This window comes from Gopherus flavomarginatus, chromosome 1, assembly GCF_025201925.1.
Source record: "Gopherus flavomarginatus isolate rGopFla2 chromosome 1, rGopFla2.mat.asm, whole genome shotgun sequence".
Lineage (NCBI taxonomy): Eukaryota > Metazoa > Chordata > Testudines > Testudinidae > Gopherus > Gopherus flavomarginatus.
In genome coordinates, this window is record NC_066617.1 from 23,864,496 (window position 1) to 23,884,673 (window position 20,178).

At 41.4% G+C, this 20,178-nt stretch overlaps 1 protein-coding gene across 1 annotated transcript in view; it reads right to left on the reverse strand.

Moving 5' to 3' along the window:
- CD36 (CD36 molecule) overlaps positions 1-20,178 on the reverse strand; it is a 91,428-nt gene that overhangs the window by 15,822 nt on the left and 55,428 nt on the right. The window contains exons 3-7 of the mRNA XM_050936925.1: positions 7,299-7,459; positions 5,324-5,468; positions 3,241-3,420; positions 1,658-1,749; positions 47-93 (exon numbers count right to left, since the gene is read on the reverse strand). Coding sequence (XP_050792882.1) covers positions 47-93; positions 1,658-1,749; positions 3,241-3,420; positions 5,324-5,468; positions 7,299-7,459 — 625 coding nt within the window. The remainder of the gene's footprint in view (positions 1-46; positions 94-1,657; positions 1,750-3,240; positions 3,421-5,323; positions 5,469-7,298; positions 7,460-20,178) is intronic.

A 20,178-nucleotide genomic window follows, 5' to 3' on the forward strand; every position in this document is an offset into this window, starting at 1 on the left:
GACTGAAATTCTCTTATGAACAGAGGAAGAGAGAGAGTAGGCTCACCTGTTCCATTGACCATGTCACACTGGCCAGCCCAGATGGAAAGAGTGCTTTAATGAAAAACAAAAACAGTTCCTGGTCATGCCACATACCATGTATTGTTTAATGTAATCTATTTCATTACCCAATTAGCTACATAGCCCTGCTGTGTATCTGCAATCACTCACTGCCGAAGCAGGGCTTATGTAACTGAACAAGGATGCTTTCAATACAGAGAAGTCCCCTCCTTGATGCAGGGGGCTGTTGTTTTGATTTTCAGAATCACTTCACTTGCTCTTCTCATAGAGGTTTTGGCCCCGAAACTCCTCAGTTACACCATTATAGCTCCACTGACTTTACTGTAACTATTCATGATGTAAGCGTAAGGAGAAAAGGGCTCTGAATTTGTTCTTCCTTTGCATGCTGTTTCCTTTCATCTGAAATAAATGTAATCTAAGATGAAATGTGCACATTTTGATCCTTGCAAATAGGGAAACATAATGAAGAAATCTGATGAGATTTCCTGGTTAAAAAGAAAAGCACAAAAGGCTCAATGGCCACTTATGGAAATAAGAATCCCAATTTAATGAAATTGAAGTCTTTTGAAGTGTATGTACCAAAGTTTCAACAGTGTTTTTATCTATATGCTTATTTTATTTACACTTACATTTGAATCCCTCTGTTTCCTAACACTGGTAGGATATTTGTTAGCATATAGAGACTTGTCTTAAATAGAGATCAGGTGAGATGGAATATATGGACTTAAACATGTGCTGCATAAGTATTCACTACCAAAAACAAATGTTCTAGATGAAAAATATAAACAATATCTATGAAAGCAAATAGAATGGAAAATCTCTGAATTTCCACACAACCTGAACAATCCTTCCACTGGTTGTTCTTCTTGTAACTCCCTGTGAGAAGTCCTGACAGATCATATTGTTTTGGGGATAAAGGAATAATAAAGATTGCTGTTAGATACAAAATCCCTGTACCTTCTCAAAAATGTCTCCTGTGACACTGCATTAGAGCAATATTTAGATGTATGGACATGGACAGAATTCACAATAGTTATAATTGACTTCTCCAGACCAGGCAATTCACAAGGATCAGAAGATTAATCTGCCCCCACCCCAAATTTCCTTTACCAGGTTTGTTTTATATTGTAATGGATGGTTATCACTGTCTGGTATGGTGTTGCTATGACTTTCTAACTTTAACGGCTCCACAATAAAGTAATCACTAGTTCAATGCATTGAAAAAGGTGCAAGAATAGAAAGCAGTGGCAATTTCTTTTGGTATTTTTATCTGGCCAAAATGTATTCAATCATATCGTGTGAAACCAGTGGCATAGGGAAAGAGATTAAAGGGATCCAATCACTTGCAAGGGAAAACAGCAGCAACTCATTAGATTACACTGTCCATAACTCCCTGAAATTCAAGGCCATAATGGACCCGTGGTGAGCAAAAGGAGAGACTATGATTTTGCTGATCCTAGACCTGATCCAGCATTCACTGAATTAAATGAGAGTCTTTCAACTGACAACAATGGGCTGCGAATCAGGCCATAATGTCTTGTATAGAGTCACGCATAGAAAATATGCACATTTCTCTTATAAACAATACTTATGGTACCTTTTGTTTTTATAGGATTGAATTATTGCAGTTTTGCTTATGTCATCTTTCCCATTAAAGACTCTGTACAGTCCATCAGATGTGCCATTATACTGCAAAAGACACAAGAACAGGGAACAACAGTTTAGTTTTACTGCTCCCAGGACTTTTAGCAAGATCATATATGAATAATTGCCCTTTATGTTCTTATCCTCTATGGACTTCATGCTCTTCCTCACCGTGCAAACATCAGGTGTGGGTTTTTGTCCTCATACATTTTGGAGTTACGGTTGGAATGGAGATTTTGATGATTGGAATCACCTATTTGTTAATGCTAATAGCAAACAGAAACTAAGAATCTGATTCAGGAAAACACTTAAGCATGTGCTAAACTTGATATACACAAATAGTTCCACGGGGACTTAACGTGCTTTAGTTTAAGCACCTGAATTAAGTGCTTTGCAAAATCTGGGCCTGAAGGGTCAGATCCTGCCCCCAGTGCATAGGTGCACTAGTGTGGAGAGACGGTATAAAGTATTTCTTCTTATCTAAGTAGCAGCTGGGGAAGATTCCAACCAACTAAGTGCTAGAGGAAAGACTAGGAAGGTGGATCTCTTCCCGTATCTGTGGGTGCCAGCCCAACCAGCTAGTACAAATTTTGCTATCTGCTGTACATGCTGGCTGGGTATCTATCCTTCTCTCTGTTGTCTCATAATAGAGGAGCAGACAAATACATAGTAATTCCCAAAGGGATTCTAGTGACAGGACACTTTCTCCAACTCCAGCCACCTACACACTTATCCTTGAAATGTTTGGATGGTTTAGACCTATGCCACTGTGCCTTGCTGCCCCTCCCCTCCCACCTGTGACTGTGCCATGCTGTAACAAACAGAAGAGAGCACATTCTGCTGATTTTATCAGGCACAAGAATGCCCCTGAGAAGCTCTCCAGCCCCACTTTCAAACCATCATCATTATAGGCTCCATTCCTGAAACAGAGTCCACACACACGTGGATTCTTGCACAGAGCCCCTGTGACTCCAGTGGGACTCTGTAAAGAAGCAGGGTCCACATGTGGGGATATTTTTGCAGGATCAGGATCATATGGATCGGATTTGATGCTCTCCAGTCACTTCCATTGATTATGGCCATTTCTTTCCTCTTTTTGCTTCCCATGAGAGAATGCCAATATCTGTGAATAGGAGGACATATTAGGGCATTTCTACACTGTGTTTTAAACCCCCCAGCAGCACATCTCAGAGAAAAGGACTACTGAATTGGGATTGCACTATGGTGATGAAAACAGAAGCGTAGACATTGTGACTCTGGCTACAGCTTGGGCTCTGAAACCCATGCCCCTCTCCTGGGTGTCAGAACCTGAGCTCCAGGTCAAGCACAAACGTTTGCACATTTTTGCACTCTACCACATGCCCCCCAAGCTTAGATTTTATGGTCCCAAGTTCTGAGATTCACAGCCACAGGTTTTAAAAGGCAGTGCAGACTTACCCGTAGGTGCTATCTCCCTAAACTGCCACTGTCAGGTTGCCCAAGTCTCTTTCCACAGAACGTTCACTGTAGATGTTTCTCCTCACAGATTTTACTTACAGGGTAGAAGACACCAATTTTTCGCTCCACAGGAAATAGTACTTTCTTTAAGAATGGGTCTTCATAGCCCCAAAGAATTTCTTTCACACTTCTGGTTTGTAGCATGAGCGAGTTAGATGACTTGATCCATGTATTTAGCAATATCTGTACAAAAGAGTTTTGATACATGGCAGGTGCGGCCTGCAATAATAATAATAATAATAACAGTTAGTATGATCTGGCAGACACATTCAGTGCCAAAGAAGATGTATTCATTATTATTATTTATGTATGTACTGGGGGAACCAGTTAGAATGAATGGCCCAGGATAGAGGACTCTAGAGATCTGTTGTTGGTGGCCCATACCCCGATTGGGGTGACGGGCATGAGTGAGTGAGTGATGTACTGGGGGACAGATTTAGCTGGGACTAATAAGGCTGTGAAATGGAGTAAGGGGAGAAAGGGCCTTCCCTAGCCCTCTGTGCAGCCTAACCAGAGTGCAAGTTAAGACATGAGGCATCATAGCAAGCTGTTAGGGTCACTGATCCCATACTGCAAGAAAGCAGGTGGGACGGGTGCACAGACGGTCCGGGACTGGGCAGAGCTTTCAAGTTAGCATACACGTTGTGGAATTAGGGCCTTGATATGAATTTAGGTGCTTAACTTTGTGCATACAGGTTCGAAAATATTAGGCTTGATTAACATTGCTAAAGCACTTGGATGCTCTCGAGTGAAAGGAGCTATGTTTATTTGATTTAGAATTAGAGATGGTTTAAAAAAAAACACAAATTTGTCACACACACACAAATATTGTCTCCTTTTGGTGAATAAGCATTGAAATTCAAACATTTCCAAATGCAAAATGTAACCATGCTGTTACTAGCATTATGATTACAGTAGCTCCTCAAGCTGCCAAACAGCATGAAGGCCTATTTTTTTAAGTGCTGTATAAAGACATAGCGAGAGAGTCCCTCGTAGTTTGCATAAACAAGATAGACAAAGGGTGGGGAAAACAGTGTGTTGTTATTCTCATTATACAGATGGGGAACTGAAGCACAGAGAATTTAAGCATAGGTCATATAGAGTGTCTGTGGAAAAGCTGGAAATTAAACCCACACCTTGAGAGCCCCAGTTCAGTGCCTTAACTACAGGACTAGCATTCAACTCCAGATTCTTCCTCTCTGTATTGCACAGCATCACGCATACTAGTGTTTGTAATAATAATTAATAAATGGTAGCTGTTTTAATAAGAGGCCATTTCATAGCATCAGGTTTAAAGCAGTTCTGCTTAAAATCTGGAGACACAACATAATAGTGCAAAATATTTGTCTTAAGATAATTCAGCAACAGAGTCAAGAGCCAATAAGAATATGCATTTTATAGCATCAGTCAAAGCCAAATGTTCTAATGATATGAAAATACACAAATTTTTCAGGCAGACAAAAACAAGTATAGTACCCCTCTACTGATCAGGTCCCAGGCTTCTTGGACAAAGTGCTTTTTCTTAAACAGACTGTGATCTCAACAGGACTGGATGGCTCAGGGGACACTACCCCATTGGCACTAATTGGCACCAGTGTCAGCCATTATAGTAGGGAGGCCAAGTATAGAATGAGCTTGGGATTTGTTCCAACCTCTCCCTCCAGAGCAGGGTTGAGGAGACTCCCAGAACAGTGTGTAAAACCCACAATGAGCTGCTTGCACTGTATCTTGGATAGAGAGGGAACTCCAGTCTCCAAAATAATCAGTTTAATTTCACATTAAAACTGGCCAATAAACTCCTCTTGCCCTATGTGGATAAATCCCACCTGAAAGGTTTTGCTGAGGGCTTTGTGTTTTGTCAACACTAATTGGTCCCTGGGCCTGATTTGCATTTACACTAAGTACGGCATCAAGGGTGTAAAGGAGCCTTAAATTACATGTCATATATTCCCACTTTCAAGCTGCTTTTACACTGCCAGAGTGGTGCAAAGAATCAAGCCCCCTGTGTTTTAGGACAATGGAGCCCACTCTGCAGTTTTGTTATTAGCTATAACTTCTCTCCTCTTGCCCTTAATCCTTCAATACCCAAGCTGGGATATTATTATTTCCTTTCTTTACTTACAACAACAGCGAGATTGATGCATGTAAAGGTGTCATTTTCGGACCCAACTGACATATCAGGCTCGAAACGAGCAACATTTGGCAGCATATAAGACACGGTGTAGTCAGGATGTTGAGTGATATTTTCTTTGGGCAAATATCGCATCCTTAAAATACAAAAAAAAAATCAAGCATAGTTTAACATTGATTTTTGAGCCATATGGCTTACTGGAAATGACTAGAGCCGGTTTATCTTGTTTGCAATGTTGCTGGAAAGTTTTCCTGAGGAATTTCAAAACTTTCTCAAGAAAAATTTGCGTCATTTTCTAACCAGGTCTAACTGTGACAGGGGAAAGATTGTAAATATGTCCCTTTTTGGGAACATCTGCACCACAGTCAGAGGTGTGATGGCAACATGTGTAGATACACCACGGGTAGGCAACCTATGGCATGCGTGCCGAAGGCGGCATGTGAGCTGATTTTCAGTGGCACTCACACTGCCCAGGTCCTGGCCACTGGTCGGGGGGGGCTCTGCATTTTAATTTAATTTTAAATGAAGCTTCTTAAACATTTTAAAAACCTTATTTACTTTACATACAACAGTAGTTTAGTTATATATTATAGACTTATATAATGAGATCTTCTAAAATGTTAACATATATTACTGGCACACAAAACCTTAAATTAGAGCAAATAAATGAAGCCGCGGCACACCACTTCTGAAAGGTTGCCGACCCCGAGATATACCAATGCTGTCTTTAATCTTGGTAGCTCGGGTACCAATAGTAGGGAAGACATGGCAGCACAGGCTTCATTGTAGACTAGCAGCCTGAGTAAGCAACCATGGTCCCAGGTGGGCTTGTACAGCTCTCACTGAAGCCGATGCTGTAACAGCTTCACTGCTATTGGTAACTAGATTTAAGCTAGCTCAGGTATACCTCCATGTACTGCACTCAGACACCCCAGTTGCATTGTTATACAGTCTTAAAATTCCACGAGTATCTGTGAAAATACTGTTTCCTGTGAAATATTTTTGCCTCTTCAGTAATTTCTTCAATGCATGATTAGATAGTCCCCAGCCACACACACATACATACACACAATCTGGATGGCAACAACTATTATTACGCAGCTCTTCAAGTTTTGATCTGAATTAGTTGGAGTTCATCATATCATACATTGTTCAGGTTCTCTGAAAGGATGAGCCTCTCTCCTGTGTTCAGGGAGGTCAGTAGAAGCTGTTATGGTTTGTTTTCCTAGGCCATTATGTTAGAAAGTGAGAAGACACCAAAGTGGAAGAGGCTTGTCGTCTGTAGTGAATTGGACATAACGACATAACTAAAGTTTAGGGTGACCAGAGGGCAAGTGTGAAAAATCAGTATGGGGATGGGGGGTAACAGAAGCCTATACAAGAAAAAGCCCCAAAAATCTGAACTGTCCCTATAAAATCGGGACATCTGGTCACCCTACTAACTTTAATTACACGCTTTCCTGAATAGAGATGAGCTGCTGAATCTGGGCCTTGGTAAACAAACTTGGTAAAAGAAATATTCCGGTGGTTTGAGTTTTGCAGACTACATTAACAGTACTTGTGAACCTTCAGGGCCAACATTTTAGCTACAGATGCAACAGCGTTGCCAACTTTCTTAATTTTATTGTAAGTCTAGGCATAATTGATGCTTTTCTTAAAGCACTGTCTCCCGGAGTCATATGAAGATGTGAGAATCTCAGTGGTCTTTTTTTTTTCTTTTTTTTTTAAAGAAAGCTTCTAGCCCTGATGGTTGCAGAGAAAAGCATGGAACTGGGACCCCCTAAAGATTCACAAACCAGGAGACAAATAAATGAGGATCTGTTGGTGTTACATGTGCAGATTTTAAGGCATACCTGTTATGTCTGTAGCTCTTTCTCATGGACAGTGTATCATTCAGAAGAGCATTCAGTAACTTTTACAATACTCCTAATATGACATATAACATATTTTGAAAGCATTTGCCTACCTGTATGTGTAAGGTCCAATTTGTTTGAGTATTGGCCGTGATCCATTGTTCATCACTTCCTCTGGATTTTGCACATCATAGAACCAAAACTGCCTGTAAACAGGACTCCCTGGCACAACCCAGTTTTCATAAGCTATTGTACCATTTTCGATGACATCCTCCTGTAAGCACAATAGCAAAACTAAAATTAACCAAAGCAAAATTGTTGGGCTGAGCACTCCAGGATAGAGAGAAATGATGTTAGGGCAGTAGCCTAGGACATGGGTATTGAACCCCACTCTCCCTACTCTGCCTCAAACTTCTTTATGACCTTGGGTAAGTCACTTACCACTCTCTGTGTTTCTGGTCCCCAGCTGTAAAATGGGGAGAACAGTACTAAGTCCCAGAGGCATTGTGAAGTAAAACGTAAGATTGTGGGGCACTCAAATACAATAGTAGTTATGGGTACCTAAGGGTATGTCTAGACTGCAATTAAACACCAACGGACAGCCCATGTCAGCTGACTTGGGCTAAGTAGCTCACGTTAAGGGACTTTTTAATTGCAATGTAGATGTGGGGGCTTGGACTGGAGCTCAAGCTCTGGGCCCCTCCCCCTCCCAGGGTCCCAAAGCCCTGGCCCCAGTCCGTACTTGAATGTCTACTCTGCAAATAAACAGCCTTTTACCCCAAGCCCTGCAAGCATGAGTCAGCTGACACAGGCCAGCCATGGGAGTTTAATTGCAGTGTACACATAACCTAAGATAGGCAGTTTAGCCTTTTGTTAAACAGATGGGGGGGCGGGGAAACCAAATCTAGCAACAAGTGATAGTAAAGTGTCTGCAAACGGGTGGTTTGTGGCAGTCATTTCTGACGAATCTTTAAAAGCAGTTGTCTGGCTAGACTATGGAGTCAGATGTACATGAGGATACAATCTGACCACTGATGTATGTCATCAAGAAGCTGATAGAACTTCCAGTGAAGTCAATGGGAACCGTACCATTCACTTTAATGGGAGTTGGCTTACGTTCCAATATCACATCCTTTGAGTATTCTGGACAAGAAAGTTTAAAATATGACTGAACTATGCTTAGCATGTTGTTTAAGAAAATCTTTACCTGTGCCTATTGTTCAGTGAAGGAATCAAGCTTTAGATATTCAGTAAATTATTTTGCATATAGAGAAGGCAAAACTACTTAGCAAAGAGCTGAGTGAATTTTCAATTTGGCCACTGAACCAAAAAATAAGCAACAAAAAAATTATTTTGGGTTAACCAAAAATTGATTTTTTTCTTTGTTTTTTCTTGCTGAAACAAAAAGTGGAAAAAAAATCAGTTTGAATGGAATATTTAATTTGCCTGAAATGAAACATTTTGGTTTGGGGTAATTTTTAACTTTTTCTTTTTTTAAATTAAGTCTAGCTAAATTTGAAAAGGAAACATTGTTTAGAAATGAGAAGGCAAAACACTTTACTGTATTTTGAAAATACCAAAATGAACTATTTTAACTTTTTCAATTTTTGTTCCCTCCTCTTTTATTTTTGCCAACCAAAAACTGCATTTTTTGACGAATAAACTATTTGTCAAAAATATTTCACACAGCTCTACTGAGTACCAGTCCTGCGCAATATTAATTAGTTAATTTGCAGCACCCACAGTAGCAGTAAAAACTAAAATGCTGGCAGCAGTTCAGTGTGTTGTAAATAAAGAAGGGGCTTTTGGGTTAAAATTCTCCAGATTTTCTTTGCATCACAATTTTGCCATTTTGAGCTTGTCCAGCACAAAACAGAACTGCATAAAGAAAGAATGGCAACAATTAGGAACCACTTCATTTAGAAGTTGCCTTAGAGAGAGCTACATAAAGATGTTGCTTAAAATAACCGCTTTGTGTAAATCCAGTCAGTTTGTACTCTGATACTTTGATTCATAAATACACTAGTGATAGTTTAAAAGCCTGGGCCTGCTGTTTGAACCTCTGCAGTAATTCATGTGCACAGATATTTGTGAGAGAGGGAACAGAAACGCAGCAGCAACAGATCTAACTTTTCAGATTGTACACTTGCACAGAGAGTCTGAATCAGCACAAAAAAAAAAAAAAAAAAAAACCAAAAGAAAACAGAGCCTTTAATATTGTGAAAGCCCCAGAAGGCCAGGGATGCTGGCACAGCAGTATATTAATCCAGGGGAAAGAGCGACCTTCCATTATGAGGCCATTTGCAGGAGAGGCAGGCCAATGCATAGGCACCTGAGGGCCCTGAGATTTCAATAGAACACCGGTTCCCAAGGGTTTCTCAGAGGATGAGTGCCTTAAGGTTAATAATTGTCTTCATATTCTTGGGCAGGGGAGGAAGTGGGGAATCCTGATTATGCTGTTCACAGAGAGTTCCCCATATGACCAGGAGAAGGGAGTTCATGTAAGTGCTGTACAACTCCCTCTGCTCAAAATCGAGCTGTTGCCTGTATTCATCATCCTCTCGGACTGGAGGTGATTCACCTGTGGGGATTCAGTCCTAACTCCATATATACCTGCCATTCTTTTCATTTGTGGAACAGATAGCTCAATGATTTACAAACATTTAGTGCTGAATCACTACACTGGCCCTCCCCGTCTCCCAGGAGGTAGGTACCATGCCAACCTTGCAGAAGGGGAGACAATGGCAGAAAGGTTAAGTGACTTGACTAAGGCCTGGTCTATGCACCGTTCTTGTACTAGTATAACAATTTCAGAGAGGGCTGTGATCATTATACTAGTACAACCCCTGGTGTACCCTCAGTTATACCAATATAATGGTGCCTGTACCAGTATAACTACATCCACTAGGAAGGTTGTACTACTCTCATTATACAGGATAGTTAAAATAGTCTGATTTTTGTGTAAAGAGGCTGTGTAGGAGCTGGGATTGGAATGCAGGAGTCCCTTGCTTTCAGCCCCATGTTTACTACACAACGCCAAGCTACTTCTCATGCTATTAGGCCTTATCCAGGAGACCACACTGACTTTGCCGCAGCCTCAGCTAAGAGATAGCTGGCAGAGGTTCTAGTCCCATAAAAGGCAGGCTGTGGCTATATCGTCACTGCCAAAAAAGACATGTTTTTGACCACAGGATAATGAATGCATATTAGCTCTCCTGCTGTAAAATCCTAGTGGAGATAAAGCACCTGTAGTTTTTACCATGATGTAGCTCAGTGAAAGCAACATTAGATGTGCGCCTGTGGTTGTCATTGCCTAGTTAATCTTATGGTAAAACCACAGGCTCCTAATCTCCACTAGCATTTTACAGCAGGAGAGCTAACACGCATTCGTTGTCCTATGATAATACCTCATCTCTTTTGGCAGTGAAGTCAGAGCCTCCAAAGCACTGCATTCCAAAACCACTAACTGGTCTGTTCTCCCTCCAAGAACACATGGTGCCAGGTTTTAGTAGGTCTGAAAATCCAGCCCTGTGTGGCTAGAGGGGAAGGAGGAGTTACCAAAGCAGAAAACGTTAATCTCTAGGGCTGGACATCAGTTTGTATTTTCAAAGGAGCCTTTGCAAGAAAAGGGCTAGAGACTTCTTTTTTTAAATGAAAGCTGGGATTGCCCTTTACATTCATACCCTCCCAGAATTGGGGCTAGAGAGCATGGCTGGGGACTTTGCAGATCACGGAGAGCAGCTCACCACATGCTGCATTGTCTTGTATTCTTGGCCGGCCTTTACAATGAAATGTCAGACAGGGACTCCATGCTTTGGCTATAGCCTCAATAGTTTCTGCTGTCTCTAATATTTGTCAGCTCAAATTAGGATATTGGGAAATCAAGTGCAACCCACCATATGCTTTCCAAGTGCTTGATTGCTATCCATGATAAATGGATAAGATTCCACAGACTGAGATAAATTCAGAAGGGACCATCATGATCATCTAGTCTGACCTCCTGCACATTGCAGGCCACAGAACATCACCCACCCACTCCTGTAATAGACCCATAACCTCTGACTGAGTTACTGACATCCTCAAATCATGATTTAAAGACTTCAAGTTACAGACAGTCCACCATTTACACTAGTTTAAACCTGCAAGTGACCTGTACCCCATGCTGCAGAGAAAGGCAAAAAAAACCCTCCGCCCCCCAAAAAAGAAAAAAACAAGGTCTCTGCCAATTTGACCCAGCGGAAAATTCCTTCCCAACCCCAAATCTGGTGATCAGTTAGAACCTGAGCATGTGGGCAAGACAGACACCCGGGAAATAATTCTCTGTAGTAACTCAGACCCCAGATAATTTCATATAGGGGAGGTCAAGAAATGATTTTTTTTTTTGCAAAAGCTTTCAATACAAATATTATATATATATATATAGTTTTGATCCACATTTTTCTTGGAAAATATTTTGGGTTTGCATTAAAAAAAATCAGACTTTGAACATTCTTATTTAAAAACTAAAACCCAAATTTTTTTGACAAAAGCAAATTTTCTGCAAATATTTCCATTTAGTCAACAAACTATTTCCCCCCAAAACTATGTTTCAATGGAAAGTTTCTGACCATTTCTGATATCACATTTATTGATTATAGTGTGTTGAATGCAAGATTTAATGCTTCTGTAATGTACTTGTCACAGGATTAAATTCTCTCCACGGCTTAAATGTGAAAAACCAATGGGACCTTCACTCAATTACTCCTGGATTGAACCTACCCCTTTTATCCCAACCTTCCATACATTAGCTAGCAGATTAACAATACAGGGAATGATGAGAATCAAAAGTAATGGGGATTGGCTTCATTTTGAAGCCTCACAACAATCAAATTGACATGTTTGGTAATGAAAAAACTAAAACAAGGAAAGTTGCTGTTTGACAATGTCTCTGAACAGGCCTCCAAAAGATGCCAACTTCTAGGAAGCTCAAGCTGCCCATGTTGTGAGCGCCTCAGGTTGAAGCAAAGCTACTATTGGCCTATCTCAGCTTTGTCACACACCTGGGCCATTTTCTGAGCATATCAGCTGCCTTCTGCAACGGAAAATGTGCATTCCGTATTCTGCAAAATAGAGTCAAATATATTCTCAGAGAAGGAATAATTCTCAAGGTTATATTTTCTAGTTTGCTTTAATTATTTACTACTTTAAAAGTGATGACGACAATGATGAGTCTTATGTAGATTAAAGTCCTTATTCAGGCTTTATCGGGCCAAATTGTGCAGTGGTTTTTCAGTTTCTGCATGCAAAAAAACTTCTATCAAAGTCAATGAAGGTTTTTAATCAGTTAGGCCCTGACTACGGACTGCAGGATTAGGCCCCTTATTACTACTTATTATGTATAGGGCTGTGTGTGGCTCAAAGCAAGGAATTTAGTTAGTATCACTGATATGGACAGGCAAGCAGGGCCCAATTCTCCTTCCAAATACACTGTTGTTAATCAAGTGTGATCCCTTCCCACTGATATAAAAGAAAGGAGGATCGGGCCTATGATAGATAATAGATTGACTCTCTGCCTAAGTGCTGAGTTATAGTAATCATTATCACTGATAGGTTTATTGCTTAGTATGCAGGAAATTCATCTTGGCAATGTGAGACTTGCACAGCAAGATGAAAGTGGAACACTTCCGTACTGTGTTGTTATGAGCCTGTAGCAGGCTGGTAGCATTTGCCTAAAGGATGCCAACATGTTATCAGGGATATCCCTGTTATCAGAAGTTGGATGGTTAAGGAACATTGGATTCTACCATGTCACGTAGGCAGGTGGCTCATTACCCCAGGTAGATAAGGTGAGTTGGTTAGAAGGCCGGAATTAGAGATTTTGTTGGCCTAAGCATCTCCTTAAAACACCTTTTGAGGTGTTGGGTAGGGCTGCTAAGAATAACTTCCATGAAACCTTTTTCTGTCAGAAAATGCTGAACTACTGAAATCAAAATGTTTTGCAAAACCTGTCATTTCAACAAACCGGAGGTGGGGTGTGGGTGTGGTCAGGGACAAGGGAGGGAGAAAAAGGTCCAATGACATCAAAAAAGTCTTGTTTAGACATTTTCTAATTGAGACATTTTCATTTTCTGTTTTGAACTGACTTTGTTTCATTCTATATTATAAAGTAACATTTAAAAGTCAAATGTAAACATAAAACATTTTGATTGATCCAAACTATTTTTTAAAAATCAAAATTTCTTCCGTGGAGAATTTCAAAATGTTTGGGTTTCATACCTAACTGGAACAAAGCCAGCTTCCCAAATCTCAAAATCCTTCATGAAATGGAAATTCTGTCCACCACACAATCTCTAATGTTAGTGGGAACTGAACTGGAGCCCTAATGAGGCAGCGGCAGGTACCTTTAAAAGGGGAAATGCCCCTCTGACAGCTTTGCTGTAGCTGGCTTGGAGCGGCGCTGGATCCTAGTCCCTGCCTGGCTGCTACTGCTGGTGTGTCTGTGGGAGTGCATAGGAAGACACAGATCTCCTGAGAGCTGTTCTGGGGAGTGATTGGGCCAGAACTGCATTGTTGCTGTAAGCTCTTGGCTGCGGCTGCTCTTTTCAAGGGTGCCCTGGCCACAGTATAGCACCAGTGCAGCTCCCAGACAATGCAGGGCTGGAGCGAGGCAGCCTGGGTGAAGATTCCCTCAATAGGCCTCTGCCTAAAACAAACCACACCAGCCCTGGATGGGAGTGTGATATACAAAGAGAGGATCCAGGGTGTAGGCTAAACACTCGGGGCTACATGATGTTAGCTGTGAATGTTAAAGCAGAGGTGGGGAACCTATGGCCCACAGGTGGGCTACGGCCTGCTGCTTCATTTTATGCAGCCTACAGCAATTGTCCAGGCTGCAAGCCAGAAGCGCTGAGCCTTGGTGCCTCCTATCCTTCCACCCCCTGTGGGGCTGCAGATGCAAGCACCGGCTCACTCCTCTGCAGGGGAAAGCTGGGGTTGCCAGAACATTAAAAGTCCAGTCAAGTCCATGCAGCTCCTGGAAGTGACTAGCATGTTTCTGCAACCCCCAGAATCAGGGGCAATCAGAGAAGCTCTGTGCGCTGCCCCTGCCCCCAGCGCTGGCTCTGCAGCTCCCATTGGCCAGAAACCTCAGCCAATGGGAGCTGCGGGGGCAATGTGTACCACCCAGAGCCAGTTGGTCCCTCCACCTAGGGGCTGAACATGACCACTTCTGGGAGCAGCGCAGAGCCAGGGGAGGCAGGGACCCTGCCTTAGCCCTACTGCACCACCAACCGGGAGCCACCTGAGGTAAGCATTGCCTGTATGGAGCCCGCACTCCAAACTCCCTCCTGTTCCCCGACCCCTTGCCTTAGGTCAGAACCCCCTCACCCTAAGATCCTCCCAGGCCCTGCACCACCACCCACACCTCAACCTCCTGTCCCAGCCTGGAGACCCTTCCCGCACTCTGAACACCTCATTTCTGGCCCTATCTCAGGACCTAGGGAAGACCTGAGCTTCTGCGTCCTCCTGCGGGCCAATGGCCCCTGATATAAAAAAGGTTCCCCACCTCTGGTTTAGAACCACTATTCAGAGTGGCCACCAGAGGCAGGTCTACACTGTGGTTGGGAGTGAGCCTCCCAGGCTGGGCAGAGAGATTTGCACTAACATCACTTGAGCTAGCCTACTAAAACTAGCAGTGCGGACAGTGTAGCTCTGCCAGAGACCCGGGTTAGTGACCCAAGCACAGAACCAGGGGTTCAGGTGAGCTTGAGAGCCCGAGCTGCCGCCCAAGACACAGTATCAACAGAGCTATTTTTAGTGTACTAGCTGGAATGGAACTAGCATGAGCCTGTCTACCCAGGCTTGGAGGCTCTCCCAGCTGCAGTATAGGCATAGGTCAGAGGGCATATAGTAAAGAGGTAAGAATCCATGTAAACAGGAAATAAAGACAGTCCTGCATTTACTCTGATTATAGTGTCCTGGCTGTCTGCCATTTCCACAGGGTAGAGCCCCTAGAGGCAGTGAAATCTGGGTAGAATGTCTGGGCTGAAGTTTGCTATTGCCATGTTTTTGTTAAGAAAGCTGAACTGCAGGAATGGTGACTTTTTGATTCCACATATTGTGTGGACTTTGTTTTAGAGCAGGCTATGATAAGCACCTGCCCACAGGCCCTTATCTAGGAGATAATGGTGGAGTTAGAGTCAAACTACTAAGTGCATCTGGTTTGGGATTTATTATCCTCAAATTATTGGAGTAAAAACAAAAACAGTTGAAACGGAAATAAATATGTTCAGTGAAAGGGAAGAACTGCCACGGAGTTAAATCCTGCAGGCAAACCTCATATTGACTTCAGTACAGGCTGCAGGGTTTGGCCCAGAGGGCAGAAACACGTGAAGCACTGGCGTTATTCAGGCTTCTGTTCATGACTTTGTCTGTGTACCTCAGGACAGACCAGCAAGACATAATTCAGCTGTTCTTGGCAAGGCTTGTTTAATGGTGTTAATTTGTGGAGCCAAAACTTTCCCATTTTATTCATGTCAAAGTCCCATTTGCTTTAATAGGATTTTTTTGGGGTGAACTGTATAGGTTCCTGACGATTGCATGATGTGGATACAAGTCAATAAGAAGTTAGTTTGTGGCTGTTTTATTCACCACAGTTGTGAAGTGTCTGATCTCGTCCCTCAGCAAGTGAAAGGGCAAGTTGCTTTGTTAAACCATTGCTTCCTTAATCCCAGCAATAAAAGTTTAAGCCAAATTAATTGAACCTGGATGTATATCAAATTATATCTCCCAGAGCCACCACGAACCTCTACATGCCACAGGGATTAACTCAGAGCTAGGATAGGTAGTGGTACTGCCAGTGTCCTCCCACCGGATCTGAGCCCAGTGTGAAAAGCTTTGAAATATAGATCTATGATTCTAAACTCAAAAGCAACTTTGTAAAAATAGCATTTTCATTCTCAGCAATAGAGCTGGACAGAAAGTGACAATTCCATTTTCTGAAAAAAATGTTGGTTTCAAAATTTGTTTTTATTCCATTTTTGAATTAAACAGAGACGTACATTTTTCATTAAAAAAAAATCACAGATACCCCAAAACAGCAGAGTTGGCTACAGACTCCCACATAGCCAGTAATGCAGTGGGTACGCCTGAAGTGTACAAGACCCAGGGTCACATTCCTACTCTGAATCATAAAGAGTAGGGACTTGACCCCAGATCTCTCAAATCCCATCTGAGTGCTCTAAAGCACCAGAGTTTTGGTAATTATTCTGCATTCCCTCTATTTTCTGAATGTTCTGTCCTGAACCTGAGAAACTTTCCTGAAGAAATTTTCATCAAAACTGGTTTGACTAGTGATGATACACAAGGAAGAAGGAATCCATCTTGAGTCAGGCTCAGTATGAGTGAACAGGACTAGCTGTATCTTTTCAATTTTAACTGTGCATATTAGATTTAGAACAACAATGAAAATGGAACCCTACAGTACCATTTTACAGAGTAGTTTTTCAGTTAACCCCTGTAATTCAGCATGATGCTCTCTCTTAATCAGAGAAGCTGAATAGTGAAAAATTCAAGCATCTGAAACAAATCATCACAAAGAAATAAAAAAGAAAGATGGTCTTATTTAGAAATCACAAGTTAAGAATTTATACATGTGCATCGTTGCCACAAAACTCATGTAGACATTCGCAAAGATATGTTTGTCACAAAAGTAATCTCAAAAATATATCTATATCATGTAAATGAATGTACAATAATGTTAGCAACATAAATACTCCAAGTGTAGAAAAAATGGAAGGAGATTAAAATAATATTCTGGTCTAATCCAAAGTAAATATTTAATGTCCAGAAATCTGAGTATCTCTCAAGATTATATCAGTGATGCATAGTTAATAAGTGGAGCACAGGATCAGGTCCAAGAGGTGAATATAGCTCGACCACTTGGTAATAGTGACCATAATTTAATTAAATTTAACATCTCTGTGGTGAGGAAAACTCCACAGCAGCCCAACACTGTAGCATTTAATTTCAGAAAGGGGAACTACACAAAAATGAGGAGGTTAGTGAAACAGAAATTAAAAGGTACAGTACCAAAAGTAAAATCCCAGCAGGTTGAGTGGAAACTTTTTTAAAGACACCATAATAGAGGCTCAACTTAAATGTATACCTCAAATTAAAAAACATAGTAAGAGAACCAAAAAAGACCCACTGTGGTTAAACAACAACATAAAAGCAGCAGTGAGAGGCAAAAAGGCACCCTTTAAAAAGTGGAAGATGAATCCTAATGAGGAACATAGAAAAGAATATAATTAGAAAGACCAAAAAATAATTTAAAGAAAAGATAGTCAAAGACTCCAGAAGTAATAGCAATATTTTTTTTCTAATACATCAGAAGCAGAAAGCCTGCTAAACAACCAGTGGGGCCACTGGACAATTGAGATGCTAAAGGAGCACTCAAAGACGAAAAAGCCATTGCAGAGAAACTAAATGAATTCTTTGCATTGGTCTTCACTGTTGAGGACGTGAGGGAGATTCCCAAACCTGAGCCATTCTTTCTGGGTGACAAATCTGAGGAACTGTCCCAAATTGAGGTGTCATTAGAAGAGGGTTTGGAACAAATTGATAAACTAAACAGTAATAAGACTCCAGAACCGGATGGTATTCACCCAAGAGTTCTGAAGGAACTAAAATGTGAAATTGCAGGACTACTAACTGTCATCGTCACTTATCATTTAAATCAGCTTCTGTACCAAATGACTGGAAGATAGCTAATGTGATGCCAATTTTTAAAAAGGGCTCCAGAGGTGACCCTGGCAACTACAAGTCAGTAAGCCTCACTTCAGTACCGGGAAAATTGGTTAAAACTATCATAAAGAACAAAAATGTCAGACACATAGATGAACATAATTTGTTGGGAAATAGTCAACATAGTTTTTGTAAAGGGAAATCATGCCTCACCAATCTAATAGAATTCTTTGAGGGAGTCAACAAGCTTGCGGACAAAGGAGATCTAGTGGATATAGTGTATTTAGATTTTCAGAAAGCCCTTGACAAGGTCCCTCACCAAAGGCTCTTAAGCAAAGTAAGCAGTCATGGGATAAGAGGGAAGGTTGTCTCACAGACTGGTAACTGGTTAAAAGTTGGAAACAAAGGGGAGGAATAAATGGTCAGTTTTCAGAATGGAGAGAAGTAAATAGTGGTGTCACCCAGGTATCTGTACTGGGCCCAGTCCTATTTAACATATTTATAAATGATCTGGAAAAAAGGATAAGCAGTGAGGTGGCAAAATTTGCAGATGATACAAACTACCCAAGATAGTTAAGTCCCCAGGCAGACTGTGAAGAGTTACAAAAGAATCTCACAAAACTGGATGACTGGGCAACAAAATGGCAGATGAAATTTAATGTTGATAAATGCAAAGTAATACACATTGGAAAACATAATCCCAGCTATACATATAAAATGATGGGGTCTAAATTAGCTGTTACTCCTCAAGAGATCTTGGAGTCATTGTGGACAGACCTCTGAAATCATCCACTCAATGTGCAGCGGCAGTCAAGAAAGCAAACAGAATGTTGGGAATCACCAAAAAAGGAATAGATAATAAAATGGAAAATATCATATTGCCTCTTTATAAATCCAAGGTATTCCCACACCTTGAATACTCCATGCAAATGTGGTCGCCCCATCTCAAAAAATATATATTGAATTGGAAAAAGTTCAGAAAAGGGCAACAAAAATGATTAGGGGTATAGAATGGCTTCCATATGAGGAGAGAGTAATAAGACTGGGACTTTTCAGTTTGGAAAAGAGGTGACTAAAGGGGGATATGATAGAGGTCTATAAAATCATGAGTGGTACAGAGAAAATAAATAAGGAAGTGTTATTTACTCCTCATAACACAAGAACAAGGGGCCAGGTTTAAAAAACAAACACAGGAAAGTATTTTTTCATGGAATGCACTGTCAACCTCTGGAACTCCTTGCTAAAGGGGGTTGTGAAGGCCAATACTATAATGGGATTCAAAAAGGAGCTAGATACATTATTGGAAGATAGGTCCATCAATGGCTATTAACTAGGATGGGCAGGAATGGTGTCCCTAGCCTCTGTCTGCCAGAAGCTGGGATTGGATAACAGGGCGTGGATCACTTGATGATAACCTGTCTGTTCATTCCCTTTGGGGCACCTGCCATTGGCCTCTGTCAGGGGACACAATACTGGGCTTGATGGATCTCTGGTCTGACCCAGTATGGCCATTCTTATGTTCTTATGTAATTACATGTTCCTCCAAGTTTCAAGAAAATGTTTGTGAAAATGTTTGTTGCATGATTTCTTTCTCCTAAAATGTTGACAGGTGTAATTAAATACCTAGTGAGACACACCAGTGTTTTTAACTATTGTGTGGCTTCTCTCTGCATCCGAACAAAACTAGGTACTAGAACTGGTTGTATAATCCCAGTGAAGCAGGTTTTTTTTGGTTGGAATTTGCCGATTCATCAATTGATTTTGATTAAGTTCCTCTGGAAGTCAACAAGGGGTTCAGTGGTAACCTGCCTGGCTTCCTGCCAGCTCACTCACCTGTCTCCTTGGCAGCTGCTTGGTGGGCTGCTGGGGAAGTTGATCTTCCAGGGCCTGCGGCTCTAAGAGAGTGCACCATGCAAACCATCCCAAAGCCAGGGACCCTAGAGCTTCATCCCCTCCCATGAAAAATTTTGAATTTTTTAATTTTTGTTTCAAATTGGAATGAAACCAAAGTTTCAAAATAGCAAACTCCTTCACAAAATGGAATATGTTTCTCCATCCAACTCTATTGGGCACTACTTCCCTTGTTCTGCACACAGCCCTTCTAGTATGTAAGGCCCTTATCACGCAAGGAGGCAGACACAGTTGGACTCCTGTAGACTTTGAAGGGGCTCTTTGCAGGCACAGGGGTCAACCAGAAGGCATTTCATTGCAGGATCAGAACCTAACATCACTGAGAATACTCCTACTAGCTGAAGCTAAGTGAGTGGCTAC